This window comes from Cinclus cinclus, chromosome 22 (genome assembly GCF_963662255.1).
Source record: "Cinclus cinclus chromosome 22, bCinCin1.1, whole genome shotgun sequence".
Lineage (NCBI taxonomy): Eukaryota > Metazoa > Chordata > Aves > Passeriformes > Cinclidae > Cinclus > Cinclus cinclus.
The window spans coordinates 2368668-2393817 of record NC_085067.1 but is presented as its reverse complement, the minus strand read 5'-3'; the positions used below and the strand labels follow the sequence as shown (position 1 = coordinate 2393817).

Here is a 25150-nt window from a genome sequence, read left to right as displayed (position 1 = left end):
GGCATTCCCCAGTCAGCAAGAAATGTTTAAAAAAATTGTGTCATTTGCTCCTTTCAGTTAATTTGACTTAGGAAAACAAACTCCTCTAACTTCCAATCTCTCACACTGCTGAGTAATGTCAGCTCCAGGGCCTGAGTTTGCAGGATGGGGCCCAAAGGCCACGAGCTGAGCTGAGGAAATGGTGCCACATTCCTTGTCACAAGGCAAACTCGCCTTGAAATCAGCAGTAAAATGTATTTACTTTCATATGAAATTTGGGGAGTTGATTTAAGAGCTCCCTGTTTCACCAAGGTATCAGATGTCAGACGATGCAGTGGTTGCTATGGCAATTCCCCTTTTTATATTGAATAGTAAATGGCTACGAAAAAGCCACATAATTTTATGGTTGCTCCCGGGGGATCACATAACTAATATAAAATCTTGCATTTTAATATATTTTCTGCTTCTTTCTTTCTTCCCTCTATTCTTTCAAAGTGAAAAAGCCTTTGAGCTGAGGCTGGCCCTGGTCCCACACTGGGACTTGGAGCTGGAGTGCGACAGCCCAGAACAAAAACCTGACAATCCAGTTTTTTGCATGGAAAAAACGGTGTTTTAATCAAGGGGGCTCTGCAGAACCATCTCAATTAATACTTAGAGCATTTGGTGGTATAAGCCATCCCAGTCTGAAGGTTTTTTTAGGAGTGAATGGTTTGGAGATGCTCCATCAGCACTGGAGCTGACCCAGCTGTTCTGCCCTGGATGTGTCCAGGGGATTTGGGATCACAGTTCCCTCTTCTCCCTGCACCCATCCTGGGACTCCCAGGCACACCTCACCCCAAAGCCAACATTTACAGTGGCAAAGACCCCTAAGATCACCCAGTTCAACCAAATAAAACAGTTTATTTCCACACCCTCTCCAGCAGTTAAACCACGAGCTCTAAAATCCCCTGAATCTCATCTTATGGGTTTTCCATTCCCAGGAAAGGATTCCCCTCACTCTGTCCCAAGGCAGGGACAGGCTTAGCTCTTCCCAGTCCCAGTCCCAGTCCCAGTCCCCAGTGCAGCCAGGCTGCTCCTGCAGGGCTGCAGAGGAGCCTCCCAAATCCACACGTTTGTCCTGGCAATCAGCACAAAGGCAAATAAAAGAAAGGCTGGAAAATCCTGGGAAAAGGTTCAACATGAGCTCAGACAAATAATTCCTTACGAGATGGCCAAAGCTGGGATTTCTGGGTTTTTTCTCCCTCGGTTCTTTTTCATCTCCCATCAGCTGGAATTCATCGGGCACAGCTTGGGGCTGGTCCCACCTGCACTGTGGCACGGGAGGGATTTTGGGCAGAGCCCAGGTGTGACATCCTGGGACACCCCAGGGTGTGTGTGACCCCCACGCTGTCCCCTGCCCTCCTGGCTCTGAGCAGTGACCTGCTCCCCTGCCCTTCTCCAGGCTGCCTCCAGACCATTTCAGGATTTGATTCCAGTGAAACTCTACCAAAATCCGCTGCATTTGACTTACGTGAACCAGCAATGTAACAACAAAAAGATTTGACAGAGAGAAGTAAATTTTCTTTTCAACCACCAACCCCACTGGCCACTTCTCCAGTATTTAAATGGAAACCCAGGATCCATCCCCCCTGTGGAACACACACGCCATTCCCAGGGGCACACAGCTCAGCTACTTTTTTTTTTTTTTTTCAACAAACAATGTAAAAGTTCACTTTGTAATTTATTTGGGCACCACTATTGCTCTGATTTCCTAAAATGAATGGGTACCAAAAAAAATAGAAAAGAAAAATAAAATAATCTTTTCATGGATATTATTTCAGCAGAAGGCTTAGTGATGCTCTGAAAAAATTGCCTGCAAATTTAGGGCTGACAAAAGGGTTTTTTCCAAGGCTTAAACAGACTGGTAAAAAAGGTGGTTTAGTATTGGGAGAGATTTCAAAAATATATATGTGTGTGTGCGTGTGTGTGTTCTTTTCAATATAAATATAAATATAAATATAAATATAAATATAAATATAAATATAAATATAAATATAAATATAAATATAAAGTAATTAAGGAAAACCTATTTTGTGTATTCCTTATACATATAAGAAATACTATACATTATTTTAAATATATATATATATATAAACCACATATTTTTATATATAAATATATAAATACAGGAAATTTTTAGCTGAAAATCGCTTTGAGCAGGACAAGAGGGGTGAGGCTGTGTTCTTTTCCCCCAGGCAGGATTTCCCCCGAGAGCTGCTGTGGCCCCACCTCTCCTTCCCTCCCTCCCTCCCTCTGGTGATCCCAGTGCCCGGGGTGGCGAGGCTGCTTCCAAGGCAGCGCATAAACCTCCCACCAGCACCCGAGAGGAAACTGCTTGGCCACAAGTCATAAAGCAAACAAATAAAAAAAAAAATTATGAATCAAAATTAGGGTTTTGCAAGATTAGTAGGACGTGGAGCTAATTAAAAGTGCCTGAGTGCGTCTGACGGGCACAGGCAGAAAAAGGCTGATTTAATTAATAGAAAAATGAAAAGGAAACCCCAGGACTAGGGGAAAAATTAAGGCTTTCAGTGATAATCAAATAAAACCAAGTGTGCAAATATTAAATCTGAAAAGAAATAACAAACTCATCAGCATTAATGAGTAAAACCAGTAAACAGCGGATTTGGGTCAAGAAAAACAGGAATATCACTTCAAATGCTGTCATGAGTGACAGGCCATCTATATCCTGTAGCTTTAAACCTCACTTGGTTACATCCCAGAAACTAAAATAAAAGCTTTATTTTAAATGCAGATAAAATCATTATGGCAATTAATAGGCACCACCAGCAGCCCAGGAGTGAGGTAGTACAGAGCTTGTAACACAACCAAGCTCAGCAATGCTGTGTTGGGGGGGATTAAATGAAATACCTACTTTTATTTGTCACAACCTCCACTTCTAATCTCCGTTTATTACTTTGTTTATTTTTTTGTTTCCTAGCAGGAATACTTTTATATATTCCAGAATCTATTTAGATATTCTTTATATTCCTTTTTTTTTTTTTTTTCGGATTTCCAATCGATCTGGTCCCAGTCAGAACCTCTCAAGAGTACTGATGTGATGCTCTTGCCCTTTCCAAGCTGGCCTGGCTGCAGGACCTGGCAGAGAGGTTTCATTTCAGTGGAGTCACTGAGAACTGCAGCACAAAAACAGCACAAACCCCTCCTGGGATGCTCTTGCTCCTCTCCCATTTTCCAACCAGTGACTGGAGTGGCTCTGAGTGCTCACAGCCTGCCTAAAACCAGGGAAGAGAGGCCTGGGGTAAGGCTGGAATGTTTTCTCCCAGCTGCCACCCTTAACTCCTCTGGGTACTGCAAGCCCCACTCCTCAGTCCTCAGGAGAAGGATCCTGGGCTTCTGAGCTGCCAGCACGTGTCTGGAGCCACCACTCGTGGTCAGTGCCCAAAAGGGTTCCCCATGTCCTCCCCACAGTGCCCTAAAGGGCCCCTCGTGTGTCCCTACAGCCCCAGTGCAGCTCTGAGCCACCCCCTCCTGGCCCTTCAGCAGCCTCACACCCCCCTGAGCATCCCTCACCTGCCAGGGCCAGGAGCTGACCCACAGCTCCATGAGGACAGTCTCATGGGCACCTTCCACCCCTGTGGACAAAGTGGAATTCCATTCCTGGGGATTTGTCACTCTGAAGACACACACTTGCTATTTTCCTATATTACCCTGAATCACCTTTCTAAAGAAATAGAGGTGTTACATTCCCCTTTCCAGCAGAGAGGGGACTTTTGTTCATCCTCTGCAGCTGAGATCAGCACATAAAAAAACCTGGAGTGATGGAGTCATTCCCATTTTTCACCTGGAAAAGACTGCTAGGTATTTCCCAGACAGCATACACTGGGAATGGGTAAGGGATGTGCCACCTTTGCTGGCACTTACAAGATTATTTTCACCTCTGCAAATGCCCTGTTACTCCCATGGCACAAAGCACCAGCCCTGCCAGAATCCCTCATGCTCATAATCACCCACCAGCCCCACATAAATCAGAGGCTCTATCAGGTTGATTATCTCTGCATGTAATGCTTTGAAAATACATAAATTCAGATTTCACTCTAAGAATAGGTGGCTTACAGTGCTTTCTTTGGGATCAGATAGACCTCACTGTAGCTAAACATTACAGTGGCTGCTGATTTCTTAATCCATTTTCAACATGAACGTTCCTCAGTTGTTAAGCCTGGTGTGAAAGAAGCCTTTCATGGATGAAAAATCCCCCCGGAGCAAAATATACAGCCCACGTTTTCAGGCTGTGCTGTGTGAGCTGGGCACAGCCTTACCTGCCACAAAACCTGCTCAGCCACAGGGGTTTGAGGCAGATTACAGAGCTCTGAATTAGTTATGATATAAAACCTGCTCAGTTTTACGTGTCTGCATTGACAAATGCCTCCCGTGCCTCTGACTGTAACTAATAATTTACCACCACAGATAATGGGCCAGGGCAAGCAGCAGGAGTGAGGTTTGTGAGGCTGGAGAGAAAGGGCTGAGTGTCAGACAGTGAGGCTTTCCCACATCCCCAGCATGGTAAATCATCTCCAGTCTAATTCCATGGATTTCAGCAAAGGCTTTGACTCCACAGTTTATTAATTAAGATGTTTCTCTTACTTATTTTAAGACTCCAGTGTGCCTCTACCTCTTATAATCTCCATGGGGCTGCTCGTCCCTGATATAAAGCAGCTATTACAGTGCACAGAGTCAGGGATGGAATGATAAATGGATTAATGTATTGATGAAATAGTGTGGAATTTCTGCAGCCTGTCTCTCAAGTGAGATCCCGAGAGCTGGCTCAGAGGAGCTGCACCCTGGGTAGGGATGGGGACACTGCAGTGGCCAAGGGTGCCAGGGTGGGTGACCCAGCACAGCTCTGGCTGGGCAGCTGCCCACACACCCAAAAATGCCCCAGCCAAGGCTGCAGAAATCCTCACTCCACGTGGTTTTGAGGTTTGGAGGAAATCGAAGACAAAAGGAAACGCAGGCAGGCTCTGCTGGCACACAGGAAGGCAAACAAACCCTGTGGCTTTTCTGACTTGTTTTTCTTAGGGAGCTTTAAGAAAGAGTTTGCAGTCACTGGGAACACATTCCTAGAAATGAGAAGCTGTTATTACTCCTAACGTAATGCCTTCGTGGGACAGGCCCTGCAACAGCAGAACTGTTCTGAGCCTGAGCTGATGGGAGCCTTCCCCCTGTCCTGGTGCAGAGTCCAGCTCTCCTCTGTGTGCACCACAAAAGGTGGAGCTCCACATCTCTAAAACAGATTATTAATTTGGAAGCCTAACGAGAAGCTGGCTGGGGACAGGTTCAATCCCATTTAACTAGTCAGGTTGTCAGTGCCTGAAGTGAGCACCAGGCACTTTAAAATCGATTATTTCAGGTATTTTCACATTAATGTGAGAGAGAAAGTGCTGGGCTGTGCTACATGGCCCAAGGACACTGAGCAGGGCTCAGTGAGCATGGTGGATATTACCCTAAAACCCAAACTGGAGTCCCCACTGTCTCACTAGGTAAACCTCGTGGGAACACAAGCAGGCTGTTCATTGGAAAGGAGGAGGGGGTTTAAATCCTCCCTGTTAAAATGCAGCGCTAAAATCTCAGTTTAAAAATGACAAAGTCAGGAAAAGCAAACGTTGAAAGTTGCAAAACCAACACGGCACATCCTGTTTGTTTTACAGCCACATCTCACATCCTGCATGTTTTATGGTTTACATTTTACAGCATAAACAGTTGCATACTAAGCTGCAGAATTAACCAAGAGAAAAACACGGGGTGAAAAAATGCCACGTGCAAAGCCAGGGGGTCAGGATGGCTGTGGCAGCGAAACGGTGGCAGAGGTGGCTTTGTGTCCCTTTTACTGAGTGAGCCCTGGTGCAGTTGTTTCATTTCATTTCCCTGGTGCTTCCCCCCTTCAGGGGGAGCAGAGATGGGCTGTGATTAATAACAGCAGCATTACACGGTGCCGGGGAGCCTTTGAAGCTCACACATGTCTCAGTGGGGTCAGTAGGGTGGGGAGGGGGTCAGGGCGCAGCACGGGGCTGGGTTATCACCAAGTCCCTCCCAGGGCCCGGCTTTTGGAGGCTCAAAATCCACAAAAAATTACTAGCACTGGCAAAAAATATCTGGATTTTTAGCTGCTTTTTAAGTTGGTGGGGTCCTCCTGCCTCTGGAGTCAACCCCCTAAAGCTCCAGCTGATTTAGCCGTGCCAGAATTGCACTTTCTGGACAGCTTTGGGAGGCATCAGACGTTGACTCCAAGTGAAAAGCTGCTCTTTAGGCTCAATGCACAATCATTTTAAGCAAGACAGATACGCCCCTTCCCACTCTGCACCCTTCTCACAGCCTCCCTTGCCCTCCAAACTGCTGCTGCTTGAAACATCATCAGGTTAAAACAAACACTGGATGACACAAATCAGATTCTCTTACCTGTGGTAGAAGGAGGAGTTGATGTCACTAAACCTAGAAGGATTTTAAACTCTCTCTCCCCTTCCTCCCTCCAAGGATTATTTTTAAAGAGTTTTTTTATGTGACTTTCAGCTCAAATTGTGCAAACCAGACAGGTCTGTGTTTTTATATGCAGTATCTGAGCACTCACTCTCCTGGCAGGCTGCAAGGGCCCTTGGTCTGAATTATTAAATGCACTGGGGAAGATAACTGTGTGCTCCCCACCTCTGCATTCCCAATACACATGAATCAAGATTTTCCAAATAAAATACTTCATATTTTTCAGGGCTGCCAAAGCCAGCTTAGAAAATCAGAAGTTCATGCAACCTGCTTCTGTGAGCTGCACATGCCACATGGCAGGCTGAAAATCTCACAGCGCTGCCTGGAAAGTTCCTGGGAATGAAAGAAAAACTCAGTGGCATCCAACAGGACACAACTGAGCCAGTCATGGCTGAGTTCCTAAGAGCAAGGGAAGCACACAGACCCCCTCCCTTTGCATTAAACACCCCCCTCCCCAAGCACAAAATAATGTTCCTTATTATTAAATTAACTATCATTAACTGTAGCATCCCACACAGCATCGCAGACGCAAACTCAGCATTATGGGCCCACCTTCACCCAAGCCCCTTACAGAATGTCTCTCTTACGTGTCCAAAGGGATCCAGGTGGTTGTTGGTGAGTTTGAGCTTCTGGAAGGACACCAGCTGCCTCATCCAGTGGGCTCCCGTGGCCGGGGAGTCGGGGTGCACGTACAGCCGGCCCGGCATGGCCGGCTCGGCCTTCCCGGCCACCATCCTGAGAACAGAGGGGACAGATGGCATCACCCTGCCACAGCCTGGACATGGAAGAGCTTTTTGTCCTTTGAGTCATCCCAGCAACGCTCCTGCCAGCCCTGGGGGGATGCACAGGGACATGGGAGCTTAGGGAGGCTCCTGCTGCTCATGGCGGTTTTTGGGATCCTTTCTTCCAGCATCACAGGCTGGCAGAGTCACCCCATCCCTGCTCCCACATGGGGCAGTGTCTCCACATGGGCATCGTGGAGACATTTTTCAAAGAGGAAAACTTGTCTGGGTTTTTGGAAGTCTTCAAAGACCCTTCTGCAAAGGGAGATGGCCCTGCACAGGAGAAAGTACCTGTGGGCAGGAGTAAAGCTGGTGTGGCTGCACCCTTCACAGGCAGGCAGGGCTCCCACAGCCTGTCCCAGTGGGAAGGGGCTGTTTCCCACTCTGGAGCTGCTCCCAGCACCCTTCTGCAGCTCCCCTTGCCCCATGCCACCACCAGTTCTCACGGACAGAAGGCCCAGCCATGAGACATCATTTAATGGCAACACCCTCATTACTTCACATTGTTCTCCTCTTATAAAACCCCAATAAAAGCAATATTACCGAAAACAACAGAAACTTTCCAGCAGCAATAAAAGGAAAAGGGGAAACAGCTCTAGGGTTGGCAAAAAATAAATTAAACAGAGTTAACAACTATCCATCATCTCGTGTTTAATGTCTGAAACACACAAAGTGGCCACCATGGTGCAGAGACCCTCAGTCCACTCCTCTTACCCAGAGGCATTCTGGGACAAAAGCACATGGAAATGGGATTTTTTTTTTTTTTTTAACTGAAGCAGCCCTAATGTGCAAGTAAATAATTACTGCTTTCTGGGATGTCACCGGGCTCATTCCCTGTGAAATTTTCCATTGCTTTTCACCAGGCAGCAGCCAGTGGAAGGGTTTGGGGAAACCACAGCGAATAGCGGCAGTGAGGGAGGCTGCCGGGCATCTTAGGGGGAAAAAATCAAAAGAGAAAACAACACGTTTCCTTTGTCAGAGAGCAAAAATCCCAGCTGCCTCCCGGGTTAAGTAACTTTGCTGGGAAAGGCACAGGGAAGGAAAGAATAACAGAAGAGAATCAGGGCTCTGAGCAAACCACCCCACATTTTGCTTTATAGCTGCTCTCCTAAAAGCAAAGTATTACTATAGAAGGAAGGAATTTAAAAACTTCTCTTGAGTCACATAGAGACCTAATTTTGGAGGCCAAAATGGACCATTAGATCATCCTGTCCAAGGATGATCCTCTGGTACAAGGCAGGCTGTGGCTTTACCTTCCTAGACTGTACATGGCCAAATAACGTGTGCTTGGCCTAAAGCATCTTCTCCAAGAAAATTCCCCAGCCTAGAACACTTTGGAGATGGACAAGTCACCACCCCCAGCAGCACTTTTTTTCCAGCAGTAAACCACCCAGCCTGTTAACAATATTTCATTTTATATTTGTCTAGTTTAAACTTCCAGCCCTGGCTCTTGTGTCCATCATTGCTCCACCAAAGAGAGCTCTGGGATGTTGGTATCCCTCCCATGGGAAGGTGTTTCTGCTGGTTTCTAAATTTGCACAACAAATGGTTGATCTAACTGCAATTTTCTTATGGAATACCAGGCAAACAGAAGAATTGTCTTACCATTTGTTGTCACAGAATTTGTACCGGTGGTCGTCAGCCGGGACGATGTCGATCAACAAAATGTACTTGGTCTTTGGGTTCATTCCAGTCACCTTGACCTTGTAACTGGGAAACATCCTCCTTAGGGAAAGCAGAGGGTTAGCATGTTAGTGAGGGATGGAAGCACTGGAACTGATGGAAACTTGGAGCAGCAGCCCAAAAAGCAGATCCACCATCAGAGGGATTCCTGTGAGGACATTATTGGTTTTTGTACCTGAATACTCTTTCCAGAGCGTGTGCCAGTGCAAAAGTGGGCACAAATTTGGGTAAGGGTATAGGGAGAGGGGCTATGGGCCAATGCCAGGTAAAGGAGGGTGCAGAGAGAGAGACAGGGGGTCAACATGTCCCTGTTTGTAGGAGGCTTGGAAAAGGAGCCCTCACTTCTACAGGAGGCTTTACCTGGCTTATGGCAGCATCAAAATCGCAGATTTCTTGCTGCTGTGGAAGTGTTTGAAAGGTCAGGAGACCTGCCTACATTTCAGAGGAAACTGAGCACAGGCTTTGTTATTCACACCATCCCAATATCCACCAGGTCCCGCCACTACCCCTGTGTTCCCTCCAACAAACTGAGAACTGAGAAACAGCAAAGCCTGGGGGAGACAAAGGGTTAAACCCTATGGTGGTGCAGACAGAATCCTCTGGCCTTCCTGGATTTCCCAAATTCACAGCACACCCATTAAACCTTGCTGGAGCCTGGAGCATGGCCAAACTTCCCACCAAAATGTGCCAGTCCCACCGGCTTCAGCAACCAAACTGGAACCTCCCATAAACCAGTCCATCACTAGAGAACATTTACATGTCTTACAGACCTAAGGGGTCTTTGTGATGTTAAATAACACCTTTTTTCTAAACCTTCGTGGCTGTGAAAACAGCAGATTCCATCCCAGTCTGGCCTTGCAATCCAAAGGAGAGGGCCCTAATGGATACTGACCCAGCCATGGGCTTCCCAATCCCTTGAGGCTGCGTCAGCAGCCAGGATTTGCAGGATTAGGCACTTCACATCCTCAGAGTAACTATTTTCTTGGCTCCATCTTCCCCACCTCCTCCTCATCCAGTAAAAACACCCAAGTCAATAGAGCAAACATGCTCACCACAGCCCTCCAGCCAGGACACAAAGTTCTCCTTCCCGTCGGCACAAGGGGATGGAGGATGAGAATTGCCACATCCCGACTTGTTCTGATTACATGAATTAAGATGGGCCCAAATCCTGATGTCATTTCTCCATCAGACATCCAGGCCACTTTGTCCCCCACTTTATCCCTCTTTTCCTGAGCTGATCCAGGTCTGCAGCACCATTTTGTCACTGCTTGGGGAGAAAGCAACAAAATGGGCCCTGTTCAGAATCATTTCAATTGACTCTTTTAACCGCCCTGCATAAATTCCAGATGTTTACCATGTAATTAGCCTGGACTAAAAAGGGGTGGTTTACCAATGTCCTTCTTTGATTTTCATTCATAAACTCTGCACTCCTCTTAACCTTGTCCTCCTACAGGTAAGCACCTGGGTAAATACAGTAGGACATTTCAATTTGTGAATACACAGCCCAATTCACACATTGAAAAAAATTGTATAAGGAATCCAATTCGAATGCCAAGTTTGTTTTTTTTTTTTAAATTAGCCCTTAAAATGGCATTTAAAAATGAAACAAAAAAAAGAAAAAAAAAAGGTGAAAATTATTAAAAACCAAAAATGAGATGGACATCATTTGACAGTTTATCATACCTGCACTGGGGATTTTTATAACATTGAGCTTCTGAATTTATTTTTCCCTAAATAATTTCTTTTACTGTACAACATCCAAGCTGCTAAAGTAGCTGAACTGATATATTGTAAATGTTAAGTGCTTTTTTAATGGCATTTAAAATTAAGCTTCAGCATATGGAGTTCATATAGCATGGACATGCCTGAGTTTATAATGTTCTTTAGTATAGCCCTCTAAAATAAATACAAAGAGCCAAAGTACTACTATAATATATACAGCTGAAATTCTTTAAGGATAACAAATGGGGACTCACATCTGATTGAAGGTGTTGCTTAACTTGCAAACCACTCACTATCTTGCTGTGGTAGCATTGTACTCAGCAGTCCACAGACCCAGCTACAACCAAGTTTGCCAACTCTCTGCATTCTTTTCCAGGAAAACACTGGGTAAATTTTAGTAATTTGGCTGTGCATGGACATTTCATCATTATTATTAGCTGCTGCATTTTGGCCTTAAAGAAAAAATATGCGACTAATGTGCTGTCCAGGGACTTGTCAGTTTAATTTTCTTAATGAAAACATATTTCTCAACCCCTTGGCAGAGGCTCATTTACTAAATATCTCTTTGCAATATGATACAAACATGGGTTGTGCGTTTCTGGTGGGAAGGCATGACAAACCCGAGAGCTGAGTCCAAGGAAATGCAGTCATAGAGATTGAATTAAAAAGAAAAAAAACAAAAAAAGTAATAAAGCAAGAGACAGCACCTGATATCATGTCTTGGCCCTTATTAAATGTCCCGTTTGAAAGAAAGCAGCAGAAAACCACGGTGGAGCCGCACCAGCCCTGCTTGGGAGAGACGCTGTGCCTACAGTGGTTCTATAGAGCTCCCTGCCAGCCCTGGGGAGGGGCCAAAAACCTGCCTGCTTCCCCAGATTTACTGCAGGTCAATGGAGCTACTCACAGGCACGAGGAGCTGCAGCTGAGCAAAGCTTTGCACAAGCAGCCCCTCCGGCAGCGCTGCGCAGGCTGGAGCTCCGGGCGGATGGGCGGCTCCGCCGAGGATGCTCCGCTCCGGCCAGCTCCTGGACAATAGGTTGCTTCATCATCCATTGCTCGGGGACCAGCAGAGGCACAAAAATCACCCAGTGCTGCAATAAAAGTTGCCAACGTCTTGCCAAGCTCTGGGAAAGCTCAGCCTGGCTTTGGTGGGAGGTCTGAAGCAAGATCCGGGCAGATCCCTGTTTTATCCACCCTGCTTCCCGCACGGCTCCAACACGGGGGAGAGCATTGCTGAGCAGGAACTGGGGGCAAAAACTCGGAATCTGGGGCTTCCTGGGGAGCGTGTGCAGGCAGGTGACATCTGATCCTCAGGGCACCTCGTGTGCCAAGGGCAGCTGCAGCCCTGCCTGGGCAAGCTCAGTGAGGTTCAGTGATGGGCACAAGTGCAGCACAGCAACACCCAACCCTCCTGTGAAGTCTGAGCCACCAATACTCAGGAGATGAATTACAGCAATTCCTGGCCTCATCATCTTTTGTTCAGGCCCAAAAACTGTTTGGACACAGCGTCCATGGGCTGCAGCAAATGCCCTGAATGTGCCAATGACAGTGCCACCCCTGGGATAGGGATGTGCAGCACTGGACCAATTTCCGTCCAATTTATACTCCTTTTTTTGAAAGCCACACCAGGTGTGTGCCCAGCCCAGCAGCACACCTTAGGTGAAGGCAGCAGGGCCACTCAGGGAGCAGGGCCCACCAGCCACCAGCTGCCCCACAGCTCCCCTGCCCACCCAGGGACCAGCCACGAGCCCTGGGTGCACCCGTGTGATGCACAAGGGACTCAGCACCAGCAGCCAACAACAAACAACCTCTCCTGCAAGACACCTAAACTGACAGGACTCCAGTTTTAGGCACATTCAAATGCATGTCTCCCTCCCTCCAGCTCCAGCCAGAGCAGAAGGGACCATCCAGGCTCCTCAGCCCTATCCTGAGGGTTTCATGTGCCCCTCAAAGTTCTCTGCTGGGTTTAGAGGCCCTGACAGGCACATTCCTGTCCCACCCCTGCACTGGCAGGGACAAAGTGTTGCTGTGCCATGGCAGCAGCTCTCACTGCTCCTCACAGGGCAAAACTTAAATCAGTTTTTGTGTTCACAAAAGAAAGGCACCCTCAAAGAAAGAGATCATGGGGGAAAGGCTATAGTGCCTCCTATGTGAGCAGGACACCCCATACAGCATTAAAATCCCATTAAAAACCTGGGTGATGCCTTGGGGAGGGCAGAGGGGCTGTGCCTGGCTCTGGGGACCATGGGTAGTGGGAGCAGGGTTGGCATCACCAGAGCTTGGCACCAAACTGCCACAGTGCCAGCTAAACCCTTCCCTACAGATGAAATGTAGCAAAACCAGTAAAAGCCAGGAAAATAAACAAGCAGCACAATTCCACAGGCCTCCCAAGCTTCAAAGATGATGTGCTAGTGAATTATTTGTTCTGATAATGAAGCAGTCACTGCTTAGCTAAGTTTATGCTAGGCACATTTTATCTCTACATGATATTCACAAATTGTTTTAAAATGAACTGTTAGAATAAGCATCTCTTGTTTATTTATTTATACTATTACTATCCAATCCCCTTAACCGTGGAGCAGTTGCTGACATGGAGCCAAAGCTTCTATTATGTTCAAACAAAGTTTAATTGATGTGTAATTGGCTGGTTGGATTTGGAAGTGAGTGATAAGAGGAAAGCTTTGCTTTGCTTTGGGGCAGCAGTTCCCAGCCTTTCAGGCTCTCCAGGCTTGGCCTCTTTGTGGGCATCTCACGTGTGTTTTAATTCCCAGATGATCAGGTCTGGTTGATCCTGCAGAGATCGGTGGCTACAAAGCTCCCATGTCCAGCAAAATCTTATTTTTGGGCAAGGGATGGCAAATATAAGAGACGTAGAGAGAATCAGAGCTGATTGAAGTGTGCCATGCTGCACATCAGCAACAAACCCTCACTATCCTCCTGCTCACCAGGATTTAATCTGACCTTCACTTGGATGCCAACATCATTCCTGACATGAATTAGCTGGGAAGGGATGTCTCTGACCAGCACAGGGTAAGCAGGAAATTCAAACAGCATTTCCATAGAGAAAACTGCATGGAACCAGGACACCTGAGCAACTCCAGCCATGCCCTCACCAAAGGCTGTCAGTGCTCTCTGAAGCCCTTGGATTTATACGGATTGGTGCTCGCTGCATGTCCCTGAGGTGTGGATGTTCCTTCAGATTCTACTGATGCACTACTGAGTGCTTCCTTCTGTCCTTTCAAGAGTGCAAAAACATCCCCAAGCACTTCAGAAGCTCAGCAGCTGAAATCCTAATTTTTAAGACAATAAGACAAAGATTTCCAAAGACAGACGGAGATCGTACAATCCTTGTTTTTGGGATGGTCAAGTAAAGCAGTGAGTGGATTTTTGGAAGCTCCCATGCTGTGCTGCCTGGGAAGGCACTGCCTGTGGCAGATCAGGTTGTGAAAGGATCAGAAAACAGCTGCTCACTCAACATTTTGGCTAACAAGCCATGTCATGGCTAAGCAAACCACCTCCTCAGAACCTGTGGGCGTGTTGAGATGCCTCCAGGGATGGTTTCAGAGCACCAAGGCAGGTGACACCTGCATCCTTGCTAACAACTAATGTGGCCCCAAATTCTTCTAGAGAATTGGTCATGGCTGTTTGAGGATGCTTCTCCCTGTCTTCATTGTTAGAAGGGAAAAGAATGGTGTGCAGAGGCTTCAAGAACTATGTCTCCATTCTGATGACCTTTTTTTGTTTTTTTCCGATTTCCCTTCTTTTGACAAGTATTTCTTCCACTGACTTAACGCATCTTTAAAAATAATATTCTCCAGGGCAGATTAAAACAAATTTGGGGATGTCAGCTGTTTCTTTTAGCCTTTTAAATGGCATTTCCTTTTTGATAGATTCTTGCTTTCAGAAAATACTTTAAAGAGATCAAAGAGTTTTTCAACAGGGTCCCATTTTCCCAGTGTATCCTAACCCTCAGTCCCTTATTTCTCTTATCACCCACGCCACTCCGTTATGACGCTCTGTATACAAAGTAAGAGCAGTTAACTTTGAAGTGCTGGATTAGCCCATGCCAGATCCTTGCCTCAGAATAACAAACAATACAGGTTCAACAGGAGTTCTCATCAGTAGTTCATTTTTCAGCCCCAAATTCACTGTCACTAACACAAGCAACATTGAACTCTCAGTCTATGGGCAGATAGGAGAGATTTATCTGGTGGCAGGACCATGACCTAGTGATGAGAAGGTCAGACAGTTAAGGGATTTTTATATTTTGGAATGGCGAGGTTGTATTTTTTCCTTCTGGCTAGCACATTTAGTTTTTAAATAAAACATTGTTTCTCACATACTTGAGAACTTGGTTAGCTGGATGGCTGCTTTCATGGTCTAGAAACATTTCCTTTCTTTGCCCCATGGTGACTTGAGGCACGGGCAGGCTCCTGGCCATGGGCTGCTTCTCTGGGCTTTCATTTTGCCGCAGCTGAAGTTGAGCAGGGAAGGTCCCAAGGTGAAGGAGGATGGGAGATACGGTGCCAGCAGCACAAGAAGCACAGCACAGAGATGCCTCAGAGAGAACCTGGGCAAGAGCATGGTCACCAACAGCATTTCAGGGCAGGTTTGCTCCCTCTCCAGCCCAGCTCCCTCAGTGGGCTGAGGGAGGAGCCGAGGCACTGGTGGAGCCCCAGCCCCGGTGTCCAGGAACCTTTGGGCAGCAGCAGAGCCCCAGCAATGGCTGGGACCTTTCTCGGCTGATCTGGGCATGACCAAAGCCTCCCCTCACCCTGCCACAGCACAAGGACAAACAGGGAAAGCTTTGGGAGCACCCTTAACTCTGAGCATCCCATGTCTTTAAAAAGTACAGATGGCTGCTCGAAGAGAGAAGTGTATTAAAAACCAAACTCCCATCCCTGCCCTCCTCAGTGTGCACAAGCTCTGTCTCCCTTGCCAAAGCTGTCGACAACTTTAGCAGCACAGCCAAGAGCCATTGGAGTTCACTCCTGCTTTTAGAGAAAAAGGCCTGAACAGGATAATTCCAGGACCCCAAATTTAGGAGCAAGCAGATCAAACATTCCTCAAATATCTATTTTATTTCTATGTTTTAAATTGACGGCTCACATTCCTTCGTTGATCTCAGATATTAAGGTTTGCTTTTGGATCAAAAACCATCAGCAGAAATTCTTGTAACTGCTTCCAAAGATTCTGGACAAATATTTCCCTTTAATTGTAATGAGAACTGGGCATCCATATGCCCTACAGAGCCATGGAAAATTTAACTTTTAAAGGATTATTCACACAGGAAAGCTGCACCAGCTTAGCCAAAGCATTTATACTTCTTCAGACCTTGATGTCCTAAAAACTAGTTTTATTTTGGTTTACTAAAGTTTATTAGGAACAGATTTTTTTTTAACCAAAATAAGCCACTTTTAAAATGAAACTTGAACATCTAAAGGGAATTTGGGTCTTTTCTGCACATGCAAGATGCTTTATTGATTCTATTTTTTTCCTCTGCAGCAGTTTCCTCTATATGTTTCTTAAAACCTGCTACCATAGAGACCAAAGCTGGCTTTGTACCTGTGCACATCCTGCACTTCAGCCAAAATTCAAATTCAGTATCTTGAGCCTCCTGTTATGTCTCAGGGACAGTTCTGCTACCACAGAGAAATTACACATTATTTTCTCTTCGGGAACTGTTCACAAAAATGTGACCAGACATCCTGTGAACTGGCATTTTTTACTGATTAAACAAAAGCTTTATCAAATTTTTTGTCTTTAGCAATACCTGGCTAGAAATTGCAATGCTGCAAAGATTGGCACTTTGGGAAAAAAAACTGGGGAACAGCTAAATAAATAACCTAACAGAAAGAAGAAATCCTGAGCCAGGAAGGCTGTAGAAGCAAAGATTAACTTCCAGCAGAAATAAAATCCGAAAGATGAGATTTCACAAAGAATGGCTTGCCACGAGCAACAGAAAAAAAAAATCTGCAATTGTTCAGTTAAATAATAGCACATAAAAGCAAGAGGATGAAATCGGAAAGCCAGATTTGTAATGAAGTCCCTCATTTGCTTTCTGCTTTCCCCACCCCTCGTACAATTTCACAAGTGTGGAATTCCTAAAATCCCACAGGAAAGGTGTGCACCCTGCTACGACAGAGTGATGCCCCCTCATCAGGGTGGCCAGAGGGGAGCAATCCAGATGTGCAGCTGCATCTGCATCCTCTAACACACCCCGTGCCTTCATTAGCGTCTAGATTGATTTGATTAATTTGATTTAATAGGATCTTACCGACTGGAACTTTTTGGTGGTGGAGTTTTTTAGGATATTTTTGGTTAAATATTTTTTTGGGGGGTGAAGGATTTTTTTTTTTTTTTTTGTTGGTTTGGTTGGTTTTGGAGGGGTTTTTGTTTCAACACACACACGTATATATACACATACACACACTGGAGGGTTTGTGGACAATTATTTCCAAAACCAGGCACTCATAGCTCGCTGTGGGCGCTGGATTCGTTCCCCCCATCCCTGGAAATCCCCAGCGGGATGGGAACCGGGATGCTGGAGGGGGGAACCGGCACCGGGAGCGGCCGCCCCGCCGGGGCACCGCGGAGAGGAGCTGCTCGAACAACGGGATCCCCTCTGCCTCCCGAAAAACCTGTCCTGCAAAACGCCCCTCGAGATGGGCAGTGCCTGAAGGGATCACCCGTGGCCGCTTTTCCTCTCGTTCCCCTCCGGTTCCGTGGGTACCCAGCGCTTCGGGCAGCGCCGGGGACCGGGCAATCTCTGCAGCGCAGACATTCAGCCTTTTAAAACCATCACCAGATAATCCTCCGGAGGAGAAATCCCTAATTAGAGCAAACCTCAAAGAGGAGGAAGGAGAGGAAGGCTCTGAGTGATGGAGCCGGCGCCCATCCTGCGGGCGCTGCCACGGGCGCTCTGAGGGATCCGAGCGCTTTTCTCCAAAGTTCAGGGAACTTTGTTAACATAAACTTATTTTTTGATGATCCTTTTAATATAAAATAATCTCTTTTTTTCTCCCCCTCCCACAATGAAGCAGTCCGACATTAAAAAGATAACGAGTGCATTTTAAAGATGTTTCCACTTTATAAATCATACTTTCTTGGCAACAACATGATTTCTATTTCAATGCTGAGCTTGCTGTGCTCTCCTAATATCTCCTACAGATCAGTCCTAAGAGGGAGTAATAATCCCCTAAAGTAATTCTCAGCCCTAAATTCTCGATAATTTATAGTTGGCTCGTTCTGTGGAGCTCTACAAAGAACGAAACAAATGACTCCCCCTTTCCCCCCCCAACCAAGTTATCAATATTTGCCTTGTTTATACAAAAAAATCTATTTTACACCATTGCCATGGAATTAACGCTTCCGCTGAGCTTTACATTTCCTCTCCATTGAGTGAACTTGTCATTAAAGTCACTCTTTTTTTTTGTTGCTGTTGTTGTTTGAAATTTCAAAATCAGGCTTCCATTTCTTTTCGTTTGTGCCCCTTGAGGTCAGACAGACCTACATTTAAGTGATTTCAACTAACGGCATTCAGGGGCATCTCTGTGCCTGCTGGGAGGGGGATTAGAGTCCTGATTAGTGCCTGCAATTAGTCGCTTTCCCTCTTTCCACACCCCCCCCTTCCAATGCTAAATGCAAGTGCACACAAATCTCCATTAGCCATCTTTTTTTAATTGGCTCAAGAGGAGGTTTATTATTGCGACTCTCTATTTAAATAGCTCGGGCAAAATAAAATCTGCATGAAGTAATAATTTTCATTTTGTCCTTTGCATGGGGATTAGCAGCAGATTGCAGCTCGTGGGCTGCCCTGCCCTCAGCACGGCCACGCGTGGCACCGCTCTGAACCGACACTCGAAGCACCACGGCATTTAAATTGTTCGATTTTTCGCCCGTTCTCATGTTAATTATTTTGTGTGTTTTTGCTGTCGGTGCTGCGGCAGGGCCCAGACTGGGCCGAGAGGACCGAGCCGGGTCCCGGCACCGGCGGCGCGGGGGCTGCGGTCCCGCTGCGGGGGATCCGGGGCTGCTAAAAACACCGATAAAAGCCTTCGTCCTGTATTTTTACACCGTTTGGAGCTGAATTCAGTGGAGGGGGGGGGGGAAGTTCTTTTGTTCCGTGTTATTAATCAGCATTTCGGCCATTTCTTTCATTTTCTTTTTTTTTTTTTTTAATTCAAAACTCTTTCTAAAAAAATAAAAATGCTTTTAGCTCGATGGCGCTGCACTGAATTTCGCAAATGGAGAATTTGGCTCGGGTGGCTTAAAAACCACAAATTTTTGTACATGTTTTGGTCTAACCCCCCTCCCACCTCCTGAAAGGTGCACTGCCAGCTCCACCGGACAAGGAATGTGGGACTGAGCCCTGTCCATATGGAGCTGTTTAAACAAACTTCGTTAGGACTTACAGACAGATAACATGCACGGTTGGGATGCTTAGGGTCTAGAATTTGGTACAGATATTACACATCTCCCCACAGACACACTCAGATACTATAAATTATGGGTAAAATATCTGAGGTCTTGATCCCCTCATCTGAGCTAACTTAGGGAGCAGACCCCTCCAAATGAACCTGGCTCTTCCCAGCAGCAGAGCTGCAGAACAAGCCCTGAGATTTTATACACCAAAATAACGTGTGAAAAGTTACCTGAACCATCACTCCATAAACAGCCACATAGCAAATAAATGGAAGATTCCTGGGACATACAACACCTCTCCAGGGTGAATAATGGGAGTATCTTGCTTATTGGAATCCAACTTCCTACACCGAGCAGCGTTACCCAGAGCAGGACGGAGGAAAGCAGAGGAAAAGCGTTCATCAATCCCAAAAATCCAGTGCCGAGGGCTGGGTTCTGAGTCTCACAGTGTGAGCAGCAAACAGGGGAGAAAAGTCACACACACTCTCCATGAGCATCCCCGGCTGCTCTGCTCGAAAGGTCAGAGACCACAGAGAAATAAAAATCAAAATTATTTGTGGTTTGTTTTCCTCTGTTTTCTGCCCGTTATTTGAGTGTCTGGCTGCACAGCTCGCTAGCACGGTGTAAAACAAGCAATCGCAGAACCACTCAGCTGGGCTGGACTGAAATGTTAATACCTCAAATTTTCTTTCCCAGCAGCAGCGAGGTGAGTCTGCTGCCGCAGAAGCCAAGGGCAGATACTTTGGTGCCCACAGTGACACCCCGCTAATTTTCTCGGGAATTATCTGATTCCCCGAGCCACTGATGGTCTGAGGTTTAATTCTGATTCTTAATTTTCTGACATTAATTCTGCCATCTCCCACCAGAGCTGCCCGGGCAGGACAGGAGCCCTGAGCAGATGCAGGGCTGAGTTCTCTGGGCAACTGAAGCCTCTGTGAAGCTCTGGTCTCCCTTCATGGGTATGCACACTGAGGGGGCTCTGATTTGATAAAAATAAATGTTTGTTTCCGAGGGAAAACAGTTTGTTTTGTTGTTTTTTTTTTTAAATCCAGAAGTGGCACCGGTTTCTCTTTCAGTTTTGAGATTAAAAGAACATTCATACTGCTAAAACTTCGGTACAGAGTATCCCAGCATAGGTCTTCGTGCAGGGCACAGAAAAAGGAAGGAGGTTTGCTTTGTCGGCAAAAAAATTAAAATCACTATTATGCTAATTTCCTATTTTAAAAATAATTTTTAAAAAAATCATTGCCAGAGAGAATCGGAACTAAATGCTCCCAACGACTCCACAACATTTTCTTGCATCTACATTCTGGCTGCCACACTCAAACACGTGTACAATTTACACTGAAAAAATGATCTTACCGAAATCTGCAATCACAATAATAATTTTTAAATGCCACTCACTGTGGCAACTCTGCAAAGCCCAGTCTTGACAAACAGGACATTTCATAGAGATCAGAAGCAATACATTTTTGCAGGGAATTTTCACTAACCTGCCTGCTTTGGTTATTATCATTTCCGTGCCAGCTTCATGAAATTTCTTCCATAGCTCCTTCTCATGGAGATAGACTTTGATATTTTCTATTGTCTGAAAAAAAAACAAAAAACAAACAAACAAGTTAAAATAATGAGAATAGCAAGAAACGATGGAGCAAACCTGTGAGAAGGGATGGGAATGGCCTTGGAAGGGCTGGGGTTGGGGACACTCAGGGCCCGCACTGCAGCCGAGACTCCGGGCAAAGCTACCAGCCTGTGCGGGAGGAGGATGGAGTCTCAAAAATTCCGTTGTCCTTTGCCAAAAATAAGAGAAACAAACTGAGGCCGGTTTTAAATGCAGATTTTCACAACCAGGCAGGACACAACGGCTAAATGGAATTTTTTTTTCTTTATTTTTTTTTTTCCTATGGGAAAAGAAAGTCTGTTGTGGTAGACTCGCCCTAAGCCTCCCAAAAACCGGGACCAGGAGCAGCCGCGGGGACAACGGATCCGCATCCCGGGCGGAGCTTTGTGCTTTCCGCGGGATGCTGGGGACATCGCAGAGGCACGGGACGAAGGCACAGAAGCCGCGTTTTATTTAGGGATGGAAAACCCTCAATGAATTCCCCGTCGGGCCGCAGCCCCGGGAAGAGCGGCAGCTTTCAGCGCTCAAATTCGCCCTTTACCGACCTACGCACCAAAGCGGGAAAATAAAATGATAACAATAAAAAATAAAAGCAAAGAAAAGTGAAGGGAAATGAGCTTTCCTCGCAATCCCTCCCCGTGTCGTCGCCGGGGGAGATGCGCGGTGGCGGGGCCGGGCTGGTGGCGGGGCCGGACGGAGCGTACCTGCTCGGGGTCGGGGAGCTGCGGGCTGCTGAGCGGCGTGGTGCTCCCCCCGGCTACGCCGAGGACGGGGGAGCCGGCGGAGGTGTCCGCATGGCCGGGCGCGGGGGCTGTTGGAAACCCTTCCTCGGTTTCAGACAGGCTTTTCTCCTGGAGCATTTCCTTAGGGGAGAGAGGCGCAACGTTAGCTCGTTAGAGGGACCACGTCCATCCCCGGGCACGGCCACCTGCGAGGTCAGGCCCTCCCGGCCCGGCCCGTGGTCGTTCCTCGGGCGGCGGGACTCGGCGACACTGGGATGTGACACCGCCGGCCCCGGGGGAAGCTGTGCCCGACAGAACCGGGCCGGGCCCTCCCAGCCCCGGCGGGGGAGCAGCCCACGCGTGGCAGCGCTCCCCACTGAGGCCAGGGCAGCTCATGTCTGGTGTGGTCGCAGCCCCCCAGCCCCGATTCTTTCTCCCCTCCGGTACCCGTCCGAGCCCGGCCCGGTCGGTCTCTCTGCCCCGTCCCGTCGGGGCTGCGGGGGCTCCGCGACGAAGCGCTGCGGCGGAGCCGGACGGTGTAAACAGGGGGAGTGCTGGGCTCCGAGATAAAAGGGCCTCTCTTAAACTTGGACGGAGACTGGGAAAAGCCAATAAAGATAAGGCCTGACAGCTCCGCCGGGGCTGCCGCGCATCAACGCCGACTTTTACAGCGCGGAGGGACGCGGCCGCCCGCCCCGCTTGACGGACGGACAGACGGACAGACAGAAGGACGGGCAGCGGCGGCGCGGAGGGGGAGCAGCTCCGAGTAGGTTGCGGGGTGCCGGTCCTGGGGACCGAAACCGGCGCTGGCCGTGGACCTGCGACCCCCGAAGGACGGTCCCTGCCCCGAACTGCCAAGGCCGAGCTGCTCTTCGGGACAGCGGCTGTGCAGGAGGAAAGAGGGGCTGGGACCCCAGACTGCAGTTCCAGCAGAGCTCCAGGTAGAGCGGGACCGGCACCTCAAATTCCAGCCTCAGGTGAGCTCCGGTGGGAGCGGGGCTGGGACTCCCAGGTCCATTCGCACCAGAATTACAGGGAGAGCTCGTGACGAGGAGCCGGACAGCCAGCCCGGCTGTGTGCGAGAGGACACACATACCCCAGTGACCAGCCGCAGTCCCCGGAGCAGAGAGCGCCGAGCTGGGAGCACGGTACGGGGCTCGGTGCCCCGAGACCTCCAGCGGTCCCTCCGCCCTGCTCGGGGTGTCGGTAGGGGAAGACCCCAGCCCGGCCGAGGCACGGATGTTTCTCGGCGCCCAACCGCAGAACGGAGCCGAGTGACCGGGAGGGCACAGGTGGGAGTTGTCTGAGGGCAAGGCTCCAGACCGGGATCGGGACCGGTGCTCCCGGCACGGAGCAGGTTGGCTGGCGTGAAGCAGCAGGGAGTAGCGGGGCAGGCTGGCGGCGGTGTCCCACCGCGGGCCGGGGCTACAGGGAGCCCGTCACCCTTAGACCTCCCGCTCCCTCCCGTCCTTCCCCCCGCATCCCGGGAACTCACACGGCCGGCCGAGGGGCAGGAGGCGCAGCGGGGGGCTCCGGGCTTGGCCTGGGGGCGGCTGCGGCATGAAGGGCATCCGCGGGGCGCTCAGGCCGGGAGCGGCTCCGCGGCCCCCGATGGCAGCGACGTGCGGAGCATCCCCCGCTGCGCGGATTCACTTTCCCTTGATCTCGGCGGAAAATGTTCCATAAAGATCCAGTTTGGGGCCTTTCGACTCCCTCCCTCTTTGTCTCCCCCCCCTCCCTTTTCCTTCCCCTCCTGTTGCTGACGTTGCCGCTGTCAATCACATCCCCTTACACCGACTCTGGCCCGCTCCGCCCGGCCCGGCCCGCCCGGCCCGGCCCGGCCCCGCTCCCGCCCGTCGGTCCGCACCGGGGGGCACCGGCGGGGGCAGCGGCCGCCGGGCCCCAGCGCACCGGACCCGGCCGCGGCCTTCCCCGGCCTGACTCGGCGCTGCGCCGGGCCTGGCGGCGAGCGGAGCCGCTCGTTGCTCCGGGAGGAGCCCGGGGAGAGGGGACATCCTCGGCACCACCGCCCCCTCACAGCCCCGACGGTCCTGGGGCTCCCCGCTGCCCGCCGGGGAGCCGGGCAAGGCCGGGGCTGCAGCGGGGGGCGTAGGCCGCGCTTGGAAGGGCAGCCGGCTCGACAGGACCCCTCGGCGGGAGCCGGGGTAGCCCGGGAGAGGTTGTGGGGAAGAGCCGAGATCACGCCTGGGCTGGGGGCCCGCCTCAGGAGGGGCCCACAACCCCCGTGGGGTTCCCTGACCCCGCACCGCATCCGAAGCGCCTGGATCTGCCGGCTCGCGGCCTGCCTTCCGTTGCGGGTCTCCCTGCGAGCCCGGGGACGAGGACAGGGCTTCCCCTCCTCTCCATGTCGCGACACAGAGCCCCGAGCCCTTCCACAAAGCAGGCAGGAGCTGGGCGGCCACAACAAAGAGATGGTGAGGCCGGGCCGTCGGAGCCGCCCCGAGGTGAGGGCGGCAAGGGAAGAGGCCCCTCACACCAGCCCGCCGGAGCTCCCTCACCCTGCGGCACCGCCACGCTAAACCCCCAAATCAGGAGGAGAACACACCCGGGATAGCTCCCGAGTGCTATCGCGACTCGAAGGGCCACTTCAGCTCGATTGTCGCTATCCCCAAGCCACACACACACACCTCCCCCCACAGCGCTGCCCTCCCTGCGCTGGGCCGACCCTCACATCCGAACCGCGCCCAGGCCCTGTACTCCTGTCGCGACAGGTCCACTGCTGTGCTCCGTGCTATATCGCGACATCACCAGGCTCTGCGCTGCACCGTGCCCCCCAAGCCCCTGCTCATCCCTTACCCGAGCCGGGGGTCCCGGGCGGGCGCCGAGGCGCCGCTCGCTCCCGCAGCGCCGGGCTCACAGGGACCCCGCCATGGGCCGGCGGGCCAGGGGTTTATCGGGGTTTTCTTGAAAGTGAATTTAAACCCAAACTCACTCCCACCGTCACGTGGTGCCGAAATTGGGAACAGGAGCAGAATAAAATGTAAAGTGGGGTCAACCTCGTAATGAACCTTTTCCCCACTCCTACCAAAGGAAAAAAAAAAAAAAAACGGGAAAGAGAAAAAAGGAAAGGGAAAAAAAAAAAGGACCTGAGCGGGCCGGGGGATGCGAGCTTGGGAGCGGCGAGCTTGGGAGCGGCGAGCGGATCCCGCAGGAGCCAGCGGGACGGGGCAGGTGAGACCGGGCCCCGACGGGGCCGGGACGAGAGGGGACCTGCGACCGTCCTGTGCCCGCACAGAGCGTGCGGGGACTGAGAAGGGGTTAAGGGTGAGGAGCCGTCCCGGTGAGGGGCAGCGAGAGGCCCGGCTCAGCCGAGGGCTCCCGGGAGCGCCGCTGCCGCCGCTGAGCCGTCCCGCACACCGCGGGCACAGCGCCCGCCCCTCGCTCGGACCGCTCTGTCCCACCCGCGGGCCGGGCTCTCCCCGCGGGCTGGGAGACTGGGGAGGCTGCCGAGGGCCGGGCTCCACGGCAAGGTGAATTTTGGTGTGACTGTGCAGCCGGTACCGAGGGCTCGGCTTCGTCTGGGTGAATCTCCCTTCAGCCCTTCCTTCCGCAATCGCGGCAAGGACAGGGAAAATGCCGGCCGCTGCCGACGTTAAATGCAGTTATTTTCCCCTTCGAACAAAATAAAAAGGGCCGAGGGGGCAATCCTAGGTGGAGAGGAT

At 49.7% G+C, this 25150-nt stretch overlaps 1 protein-coding gene across 1 annotated transcript in view; it reads right to left on the bottom strand.

Moving 5' to 3' along the window:
• The window catches only part of TBX4 (T-box transcription factor 4), a 29905-nt gene extending 8273 nt beyond the window's left edge, over positions 1–21632 (bottom strand). Inside the window, exons 1-4 of the mRNA XM_062507130.1 lie at positions 21450–21632; positions 20618–20712; positions 8901–9020; positions 7101–7248 (exon numbers count right to left, since the gene is read on the bottom strand). Coding sequence (XP_062363114.1) covers positions 7101–7248; positions 8901–9020; positions 20618–20712; positions 21450–21605 — 519 coding nt within the window. The 5' untranslated portion in view covers positions 21606–21632. The remainder of the gene's footprint in view (positions 1–7100; positions 7249–8900; positions 9021–20617; positions 20713–21449) is intronic.
• Positions 21633–25150: the final 3518 nt, after the last annotated feature.